We start from the raw sequence: 11,590 nt of genomic DNA on the forward strand, positions 1-11,590 counted from the left end.
TCTTCATGCATTTCCTGGAGAATCACACAGCTCTTTCCCCCAGTGGACCCTCCCTGATCCCCTCCTACCGCCCACCTCACCTCCTTGGGCCACCCTAGCACAATTGTATTTATTACATCTCATCCATCATTCGAAGGGGAATCAATAGTTTTCTGCCTGATTTCCATGTGAGTTGGCGAAAGTGTAGTCACCGCTGATTTCTTACACCATTTCCGCTCATCTTGGCCCAGAAGCGGTTGACTAATCCCAGTGTGTCTGACAAGGTGCTAAAACAATTTCATCCAGACAGAGCTGGTCACAGTGGAGGGCAGCAGCTTCAGCCGCCAACACCCAGGTAAGCCAGCAGCACACCCTGGGGGAGGAAGCCCCATCTCCTTCAGCCTGGACCCAGAGCTGGGCCCCTTCTCCTGGTCCCTCACAGAAAAGCCAATGTGCCTCTTGGCCTCTTCCCTGAGCCAGCTCGGTTCTCTTCACTAGCCAGAGGCTTTGGCTACAGCTGCAGACATTTGCAGAAATCATCTGTCTATATTGTGGCTTGAACTGCCATTTGCCTCCTATCTTATCCCTGGCTGATTTGACTTTGCTTGGCACAGCTTTATTTACTGGGCAGGTATTATGTGGTTGGGTCTAGGAAGTTGGGAGGAATAGGAGAGAGAGTGGAGGCTGAGACTCGCCCAGCAGAACAGCCTCCTGAATGTTGCACAAGCTGCTTACTCTTGACCCCACCCCACGCCCACGTCCCTCCTCCCAGCCCTCCACTACCTTCTCCCTCTGCTTCCCATTCATCCTCTCCATCCATACCTTTGTCCTTGCTTTTTTCTCCTGGGGTCCACCATTTTTTCTTCCTTTTCTAGGTTTATGAATGTATATATTCATACATGAAGAATGCATATATAGACACATATATGTATATATATATATCCATCTTGCTTTTCTGCATCCCTGTATCTCTGTTTCTGTGACTCCACTCTCCATTTGCCTTTCGTCCTATCCCTTAATTCCCCAATAATTAAAGGACAGGAAGGAATTCCATTCAAATCCAGCTGTCAACACAAAACAAACATTCCTTTAAAAGGACCATATGTCTATCTGTCTCTGCCCAAGAACTGTGGCAACCTCAGAGTGGGTCCTCTGCTCTGATGTTTACAACTTGGCTTTCTATTCAGAACCAGAGAGCCCTTCTGCCTAAGTTGATCAGCCAATCAGCCTTCTTTCCTCCAATCAGGCATTCTTCATCACTACCCTAAGCCCTCAAACAGCCTGACCTCCACTTTCAGGGCCTCCCTTTACCAGCGTGCAGGAGACCCACAATGATGAGCTTTACATTTCCAGCAAGGACAAGTTCTTGACATGGTTTTGTCTCCAGGCATGTGAGAGGTTGAGGTGGGTGGGGAGGTTAACCTGAAAGATTCTGTGCATCCCTATATTCCAGGCTGGTTTGGGCAAATTGACTTAAAGCCTACTTTTGTTTCCTCACTTCTTGCCCTGAATACTTTTTTACCTTTCTTAGCCTGTTTTCCCCAGCAAGAAAATGGGACTAATAGTTCACAGCCCACTGGCGTCTCTTGAGGGCAAAAGTGAAATAATAAATATAAAATGCACAGCAAAGGGCACGCGCGCGCACACACACACCACACATACACACACACACACACACACACACACACACACACGTTGGGGGGGGATATTGTGAACTGAGCAGATTCTACCTGTGCCACTCATGTTCTGTGGCCTTGGGGTCACTGTGTCATAGCATTTATAGCTTGTCCCTGGAGCCTGAGCCTGTAATAACAGTCCTGGCCCCGAGGGTCCATTGGAGCCCCCGGGGCCTGGGTACTGTGCTTTGTGGCTGTTAGAATGGTTGTCATTAAAAGGTCCCAGAAACAGCGAAGTATCCCAACAGAGTTACCCTTGTCAGTGTGGGAGCCTGAGCCGGTCCCTCCTGACTCAACCATGTGATCTTAACCAGTGACTTCATTTCTACCTTCTCCCATTTCCTCCTCTATCAAATAGGGATAATCATATGCGATAAAATGCTCCCAGAGATAATTGTGATGTTAAATCAAGCCGTTATTATTCCGTGCTGGCTTTTTTAATAAAAATGCTTAAAGCTCCTCTGAGCCCCGGTTGACTACAATATAGAAATCTCATGAAGAGGACAAGAAGGCAGGAAGCCCCACCCCTTTCAAAGAACTCTGCGCCTGTCTGGGGGTGGCTGGGAGGGGGGGAGCCTACTGTGTGCTGATTTTAAAGAACAGTGTCTCAGGCAGTCCTTACAGGGACAGAGATGAAAGTCCTAGGAAATGGCAGAAATGTGACTTGGGGTGTGGCTAAAACCCAAGTTCATGGGTTTCCTTCCCAGAGAAAAAGAAAACTCCCAGGGAAGCTTTGCCAGGGCCTCTGGGCCTCTGGGCTTTGGCCTGGAGAGCAGCCAAAAAAAAAAGCACCAGACAAGCTCAGGGCCCATGGAGGACAAGATGCAGCCTGGCTCTCCCCCAATTAACCCACCTCACCTACTGGCAGGTGATGGCTATGTTATTATTTGATAATAGGTCTCTGTGCCTGGAGACCCAAGAAAATGAGCTGAAAAGCTATTCAGAGCATAAAATGATTCTAAAGTTAATGCAGGCAAGGTCGGCACGCTTTCTCTGGAAGGGCCAGATAGTAAATATTTCTGGACTCTGCCTTTGTTTCAACAGTTAATGATGCTTTCATGGCCAGAAAACAATGGGTGACACAGACACCAACAGAGGCATGGGGGGGGCGTTGCTTAGTCAAGCTTCTCTCCTGACAGGCAGGAACACAGGATGAGCCTGAGTACATCAGCAATCAGCTGACGCTTATGGCGGTGCTGAGTCCCCTTATTTCTTAGGGGACAGTGGCTGCCATTCCCATCAGCCCATCTTTCTTTCCTCTCCTGAGCTATCACACGGTATTTGGGGTACAAGCCAAGGACAGGAACTGCCAATAGTGGAGGGTTTTCTTTGTGAAGGCTCCCAGTCCACAAGTCTGGTGTGGGGAAGTCTGTCCTTCCATCACAGGCTACACAAGTCTCCACTGGGGTCACTCTGCCACCTGCCATGTGGACTCACTTTTTGTTCCTTTTCGCAAAGATAAGGGAGGCTCCTCTTCTCTGCACACTGTGTATGTGAAGACCTAGCTCCAGGATAGTAGTGAGGATTTGAACTAACATACACAAAGGGGTGCTGTGCAGCTCTCAGCCTGCACAGTGGGAGACAGTGGATGCTACAGGCTTGGGGCAGGCAGGAACGGGAGCAGCTGTAGTTCTGTGTGCCACTGTGGGCGCCAAGCCTTTTACCATCTCTGCTTTTTCTCCATCCTCAGTAGCTCAAGTAAGCCTAGACTGCAGCCTTCATACTAAATTATTTAAATCACCCAGATGTTCCAGGCACAGGCTTGGTGCTTCAAATGTGGAATCTCGTTTAATCCCTTTCCATACAACTCCCCGAAGTATTATCCCTACCCTCATTTCATAGAAGAGAAAATGGGAACACAGCAAAGATGGGGCGTGTACCTAGAGTTATAGGAAGTGGCGGGATGGGACCTAAACCCATGTCACTAAACTGTTGCTGGGCCAGGAAGGAATCAGAGCCTCTCCCTCCTTCCTCTCCAGTGACCCGGCTCCCATCCCACCCATGCTGCTTCTGTTGGAGTCAGCCCATGACAGGGTGCATTAGGCCTTCATTGGGCAATGGCAGGTGACTTGGCAAAACCCAGAAGAGGTAGAGCCCAGGCCAGGCTGTTGGGGGGCTGTATTCTTGCTGGCCAACTGTTGCAGCTACAAATGTCTCTTGGAGTCAGGGGGGACCAGAAGGCATGCCCTCCATGACAACAAGGGAATGAGGGCTCAATGTCTCTAGTCTATTTTATTTCAAGACAGTTGGCGATCAACTTGTTTTTAACACACACACACACACACACACACACACACACACACACACACACAATCCCAGTTAGAAGTGTTACCTGTTTATTTGCTTAACAAATTTGTATAGAATGCTTACTTTCATTCTAGCTCTGCATGGGGTGCTGAAACCCCATCCATTCATCCATTTATCCATCCACTGATGCATCTACCCATCCTTCCACCCACTCATCTACCCATCTATTACCCATTCATTCACCCATCCATCCTCCATCCACTCACCCATACACCCATCCATCCTCTATCCACTCATTCATCTACCCATCTATCCACTTGTCCATCTACCCATCCATCCACCCACCCATCCATTCTCCATCCACCCAATTCATCTACCCCACAAGGGCCAATATTAACGATTCCTTGTGTATCTCATCACCTTCTAAGCCCTTCTTTCATCTATACACACACACACACACACACACACACACACACACACACACCTGTCCCCCAGGGATTTTGCACCTTCAGAATCCTTTCTGTTAGTAGACTAAGGAAAGAGGCAACTACTGGAGAGCCCAAAGGATGGGTTTAATCCAGACAAGCATCCTGTTGGAGAGAGCTAAAAATAGATCAGCGTGAGGGCAGATGAGGGGATGAGTAGGTGAGGACGGTGCTTTGGGCACAAGACCCTTGTGGACAAAGGCTTTGTGATGGGCACACATGGTAAATCAGGCAGAACCCACACTCAGCTCCCTGGACACCATGCAGATGCTGGGATACCTGCATACAGTCTGAGATCTCTGTGCCTCTACTTCCTCATCTGTAATAAGGACCTTCTCACATGAAGACACACACAGGATGGAGTACTGGGGCTGGCACACAGTGAACATCTGGCAGATGCCTGGGTTAGGAGAGATACCAAGGGTGGTTAAAGAGATTAGACCTCTTACAGGTGGTAGAGCCTGGGGCAGGGCTGTGCCCCAGTCATATCTGGGGCCAGATTAGAGACCACTCTAGAAGCAGGTAGAGGCTGATCTGAACCCTGGAGAACAAATTGGGGCCTGGTGCAGAGGGGACTGAGAGATCTGAGCAGTCACCAGGGGTAAAGAAGGAGAGGTCTGGATGAGCGCCAGGGGCCCAAGCCTATATAACCCTAGGTACTTGGAAGGCTGAGATCTGAGGATCCAGGTTCAACTTGCCTGTTAGCCCAAGCAGGAAAGTCCATGAGACTCTTATCTCCAATTAACCACTAGAAAACTGGAAGTGGAACTGTGGTTCAAGTGGTAAAACTCGAGCCTTGAGTAGAAGAGCTGAGGGGCAGCACCCAGGCCCTGAGTTCAAACCCCATGACCATCTGCCCCCCCCCACACACATGCACAAAGGGAGAATCCAGCTCTCCAGCCTAGCTCAAAAGTGTTGATTGGTAGACATCAGCTTCCTTGTCTGTGAAGTGGGCACAGCAGTATCACTCAGTCCCCAGCATTGCCAGGTGTATGTGTGTGAGTGAGGTCACACAGGTGAGTTGCTCAAAGCCCCATAGACACTTGATTGCCATCTGTTGTCTGCATCATTACTGGAAAGTAGATGCTAATAAGTAGATGCTAAGGATGTTGGGACCACTTTTGTCCAGAATAGACAGGTGGCCTCTCAAACCATAGCAGCCTTGCAGGGTGGGAGGCTCTAGTCAGGAGTGACAGAGTGGCATAAGCTCCCCTCCCCAGGGAGATAATTCACACTAATCCTTTAACAGGCCATCCCAGACATTGCTGGTATCAGAGAAAACATGGGGCCACCTGCTTTGTGTCTCCCGGTAAACAGTGCAGCTCACTGGCTTGGAACTCTAATCGGCTCAGCCACTGATAGAGCAGCCGAGGAGCCCAAGGGCAGCACAGACACTCATGGTGACTTTAGGCCATGGCCTTGAGTTTTTCCACTTTGAGCTTCCCTGACATATGCCCAAAGCCCAAGAGAGGAATGTGGGCCTGAGCTCTCTCCTGTCATTGCCCTGTGACCTTGGGAGACCTACAGCAGCTCTGGGCACCTGTTTCCTGATCTCTAAAGTGGGGGTGATAAGGATCCCCCTCACCACTGGTGGATAGACTGAGTTTGGAGTACAAGTTCAGCATCTGTGCATATGAGCCCTGCGCTTATAGGTGGAGGGAGGCAAGGGGAACTGGCCTGGCTCCCCAGCTTTGCCCCTACGGTCTGACCTGGCATTTTCCTCTAGTGGACGTGTCCACCTCACTTCTGGTGTCAGACAGACAGACACGGGGCTTCCAGAAGTTGAGCCAATGGATGTTACCTAGGATCATTAGTGGGCCATTTTTGTTAGGGAGACCCACTGTGAACTTTTGGAGAAGATACATGGGCTCTGGGATATGGGACTTGGGCTGGGGTGGGGTTTCCCAAGTCCCTGAGCAGTGAAGCTATTTGCAGGAACATGGAAGGAAGGATACCATCTCTGAGATGGGAGTAGAGGTGAGAGGCCATGCTGGGAAGAGAGTGGTGGCCCCTTCTGGCCAGCCAGGACAGATGTCTCTGGAACTTCACACCAAGGTGGGAATACCAGGTGGGTTTGCAGTCTTCATATTTGCCACATTGAGTGTTGACTATGAAAGGCACAACTTTCAACAGACATGGGATTCATCTTTCAAGCGTTTATTGAGGGCATACTGGGTGCTAGCCAGGGTTTCGTTGCTGGGATATGGCAAGGGATGTGACAGCTAAGGTTTGTGCCCTCAAAAGCAAACATTCTGTTGAGGGATGGGAATTTCCAACACCAACAAACGAATATCAAACAAAACACTGAGGGTCGTAAGGAAAATCAACCAGCGCCTGCCTCACTGGCCAGGTGACATTTATTTAATTCACATCTGCTATTAGGAGGCTGAGATCTAAGGATCGGTGTTTGAAACCAACCTGGACAGCAAAGTCCTCTAATTCTCACCTTCAATTAGCCACTGAAAACAATGTGGAAGTGTAGCTGTGGCTAAAGTAGTAGAGTGCCAGCCTCAAGGTAAAAAGTCAAGGCCCTGAGTTCAACCCCTAGTAGCAGCATGAGAGGGGGGCGGGGAAGGCAGGATGAAATAAGCTTGGCTTGTCGGAGGAACACAGAGGGAGCATTATAGAGAAGAGATGACATGGTTCCTGCCTTTATGAAGCCCGGATCCAAATGTTCACACACCTAATAATGGAGCAGTGCACACTTTGATGGGAGAGCTGCGAATTACTGGAGGAATAGAAAGTTGGGTCCTCTCCACACATAGAGCCAGTGTTATAGAGTTTAGGGCATAAATGACAGGTGACAAGAAGAGAGGAAGGGTACCCTCTGCAGAGGGAAAGGCCCAGAAGTGGGACAGAGTCTGGTGGCTTCATTAAGGGAATTACAAACAATTAGATGTGATATGGATCTTAGAGCTGAATGTTGGGGTACAGGGTGGAACTGAAGGTGCCCTTGAGTGAGGTCAAAGGATCAAGCCTGACTACCTGGTGGGTCTGGTCATTGAAGTCATATGCTGAGTAGAGTAAGGTGAGATCAGAGGACGAACTGGAGGCAGAGAGAGAGCAGCACAGAAAGAGGGGAGGGGAAACAATGACCAGGGTGGGTAGCAGTGTAGGAGGAGGCAAGGGGAACTCCAGAGACTGCAAAGCAGAAAGAAAGCTGTGGATCCCAATGGTGGATGCATTCCCAGCATACACAGGGACCTGGGTTCCACCCCTAGCACTGGGGAAGTCTTTAGGAAAATGAAAAAAAAAATGGCCCAGACTGCAGAGGACAATGACAACACAAAGAGAGCTTCAGAGAACCCAGAAAAAACATGGATGGTTCCTCTCCACATAGGATCAAAGTGGGATCTGAAGTTGAACAGACCAAGTCCTAGCTTTTCCACTTCCATGTGCCATACCTTCCCTCCCCGTGCCTCAACTTCCCCAAAAGTCAAATGAAGATAGCCCTTCCCACCTTGCTGAGCTGTTTCACAGACTCCTGGAAGCTTCCGGAAGGCCAATCCTTCCTGATCCTCCTCCTCGGCTTCCCTCTTCCTTCTCTGAGCCTCCACTCCCTGGGCTCTTTGGAATGGGAAGGAGAATGCTTACCTTGAAGTACTCTGGGCAGGACTGAGAGATGGCCATGCCAGTTCTCAATGGGATTTCATGGCCTCGTCCTTCTTCCTCCTGACAGGAACAGGAAGCAGGATGACGTGGCAGGGGCTGGTGCTGGTGGCCTGTCTCCTCATCCTCCCCATCATAGCCACAGAGGATTGTCTGTCCAGCTGCTCCCTGTGTGCAGTGAAGACCCGAGATGGCGCTAACCCCATCAACCCCCTGGTAAGTTCCAGGCAAGTCACCTCTGGGCCAAGGTCCTGCTGTGTGTAGAGTCCTGAGGGCGAGAGCTCATGTGTTAGGGCAGCTGTATCTAGCCTGAACTCATGCCACCCATGCAAGACTTGTCCTGTTTAGTGGACAGCTGGGCACCAGCTGTTTTCCAACTCCCATCTGTACCCCAGTCCTTGTCACTATGGGATTCTTCCAGCCAGGACTAACTCAAGTTTCTAGGGAGCCAGATGCCTGGCAATGGGGTGTCATTCATGACATGCTGGCTTTGCAGTCAGCCCCCAAACCTAGTCACTCTCCTGGAGAGAGCTGTCTCCATTACCCCTTAATTTCTAGGCTCTGTTGACAGCCCCTCCCCGAGGTCTTGGCATCTTTCAGTGGGGGTACTCATGCATTGGACAGACAGGGTTCAATTTTCAGTACTGTCCCACTGTTGTCATGAGCTTGAATTCTCACCCAGGCCTGATAAGCTCTTCTGTGTCCCTCATGCAAAATCTTCCTGCCAATTGCACTACTCAGTCTCTCTGTATAAAGTCTTAGCAGCAGCCTCTGTGCCCTGGGGCATCATGGGAAGTTTTGGCATGGCCACCTGTAGCTCTATGAACTTGGAAAGTGATTCCACTTCTCCAAGTCTGTTTTGTCATCTGACACACTGGCACAAAGTGGCCTACCTTTATGTACCTTGGAGAGCATCCTGATGGGTAGCCAGGTGCTTAGCCAAGGTGGCTCATTTAGATTTGCCCAGTCATTGGATGGGGGGGGGGTGGAGGGGGTGGGGTGGGAAAGGAGGCAATGCTTGTGTTTTGGTATTTTTTTGATTCCCCTCTGTGGTCTCTGTGTCTTTTGCAGATTTGCTCCTTGGAATGCCAGGCAGCACTGCTGTCCTCTGAGGAGTGGGGCAGATGCCAGGGTTTTCTGACTTTCCTGTCCTCGTCTGCCCGTGGGCTCCATGGTGACGATGGCTTGCAGAGCAAGTTAGCATTGGAAGAAAGTTACAGCGAGCTAGCCAAGCTCCTGGGGCCCTTCCTGAAGGAGCTGGAGAAAAGCAAAGTCCTCCCCAGCACCCCAGTGAAGGAGAGCCTCCGGGGCCTCTCAGATGGGCTCGGGGAGGGGGGGGCGCGCAGGGCAGATGGGGGCGACCCTGCTGGGTAATGGAGCTGTGGAGGCCGGCACGCTTGATTTTGGAGAGGAGAATGCCAAAGAGCAGGCCAAACGCTATGGGGGCTTTTTACGCAAATACCCCAAGAGAAGCTCAGAGGTGGCTGGGCAGGAGGATGGGGAGGAGGATGGAGAGGGGGCCGGGGAGGGCCATGAGGATCTGTACAAACGCTATGGTGGCTTCTTAAGGCGGATCCGTCCCAAGCTGAAATGGGACAATCAGAAGCGCTATGGCGGTTTCCTCCGGCGCCAGTTCAAGGTGGTGACCAGGTCTCAGGAAGACCCCAGAGCCTACTCTCAAGAGCTCTTTGAAGTGTAGTCACCCCCTCTCCACCAACGATGGAGCTGAGTCTGGAGTGTCTCACCATACACTCTCCCTCATCCCGCTGTGTGTGCTCTGCCCTCACTCGCAGTCAGCTTAAGCCGCAGATCATCCAAGCTCAGGCTCCTTTCCTTGGCCACCAGTGACGGGACCCCCTGCCAACAGGCTCATGGCTGCACTCTGACTCCTAGATTTCAAAATTATCATTGCCAGAAGCTTTTGATCTCTGTTCCTCACTCTGTCCCCTGTGACCACCCCCCCCACACCCAGAAACCTAGAGATGTGTTCTTGGTACCTGCACATCTATGATCTCCAAGCTATGCTGATCCTGTCCTCCTCAAGAGAAAATTGGAGCCTTCCCCATGCAGATAGCAAACAGACATTACAGAAGACAAACATATAAAGAGCAGAATCTAAAACCCAGGCAGAAAACACACAGAGAAATCCAAACATTGCATTCTGAAACTCCTAAAGATCTCCCTGGCATACCACTTTGAAACTACCTGTTAGGTGAAAGGCATACACACCATCTTTTATTGAGCAGGATTCTGACATGAGAGTCCAGGCTTTCTTGTGGCTTAAATACCCAGCCCGCACCCTCTAACTTACCAAATGTTCAAGAAACCCCAAAAGAAGTGCAGAGCCCCTGAACCCTGGTTTGTGTCAGGACCCTGGACAGCGCCCACCTCCTTCCAGAGAAAGGGTGGGGCGGGGAGGGGTGGGGGAGGAAAGCTCTTTGCTAGGTGAGAGGAGAGAGACAGAGAGAGAGCAGCCTTCCTCTTCTGAAGGCTGAAATACATAAGGAGGAAGCAGTCAGACCAATTTGTTCTGTGCAACCAATTCAAAATGTGGACTGGTTCCCACAGCCCTCATTAAACTAATTAAACTGATCGGTATCTCACTTCTACCCTATGATGAACTGAAACCCAGTGCCACTGATGAGGTTAAGTACAACCATGCTCTGGAGCAGAAGCGCTGACTGCCAGGAGCTGAAGCCATCTGGCCCAGCATATGCCCTGGGCATTGGGTAAAGGAATCCTAAAGCAGCAGCTAGAAAGGAAGACAGGCCTCTCAGCCCTCACAGTGATTCCTTCCTCTTAATGTCTCCAAATAAAGCCAGAAAGACGAGTGGAATGATGGAGTGTCTGAGGCCAAATGAGGTTCTTCAAATATTCCAGAAACAGAGGTAAAGGCCTCTGGAGGCCCGGGTTTCAAGACACTCTCTCTCTCTCTCTCTCTCTCTCTCTCTCTCTCTCTCTCTCTCTCTCTCTCTCTCTCTCTCTCTCTCTCTCTCTCTCTCTCTCTCTCTCTCCTCCCCTCCCTCCCTCATCCTCAGACACTATGTTTGGGTGTGTAGGTCTAGGAGATGGGGACAGATGGGAGGTGAAGTGGATACTTTTGAGCTCACCCCTTCAAGCAGCCTCCAGGCCTCATGTGGTGTTCTGAAATGTATAGGTGGTTTTAGAGTTACTTTGTGTGCTTTAAAGAAAAAAAATGCCAAAAAATGTATCCAATTGACTTGGAATTTGCTTCATTCCTAATAAGCCTGTGTAATTTCTTGCTTCTCCAGTTCAATAAATAAAAGCTGCTGATGCTGGTGATGTGTGTACATGTTCATGTGTGCATATGTATGCATATACATGAGCCTGCATCCCTGGAGAGAAAGACCTTTTGCATAAAAGAGTGCTAGGAAATGAATATCTATATCCATCCATTTTATATATACACATGTGGTCATCGTTCACACAGACACACACACACACAGACATACACACACACACAAACAGGGTCATTTTAGGAAAGGAAGTGTGACTAGGTGCTCATGGTTCATGTCTGTAATTCCAGTTACTCAAGATGCCTAAGACAACACTTGCAGAGCAGTTCAAAGCCAG

The 11,590-nt window shown here is 50.0% G+C and overlaps 1 protein-coding gene across 1 annotated transcript; it reads left to right on the plus strand.

The window, feature by feature from the left end:
* The first annotated feature begins 296 nt into the window (after positions 1–296).
* Positions 297–11,296, plus strand: Pdyn (prodynorphin). The gene is given in 4 exon segments (XM_090352804.1): positions 297–334; positions 8,067–8,212; positions 9,068–9,328; positions 9,330–11,296. Coding segments are annotated over 3 exon segments (759 nt in total). The 5' UTR covers positions 297–334; positions 8,067–8,080; the 3' UTR covers positions 9,696–11,296.
* The last annotated feature ends 294 nt before the right edge of the window (positions 11,297–11,590 follow it).

Source organism: Megascapheus bottae, chromosome 18 (genome assembly GCF_031878675.1).
Source record: "Megascapheus bottae isolate mThoBot1 chromosome 18, mThoBot2.hap1, whole genome shotgun sequence".
Classification (NCBI taxonomy): domain Eukaryota; kingdom Metazoa; phylum Chordata; class Mammalia; order Rodentia; family Geomyidae; genus Megascapheus; species Megascapheus bottae.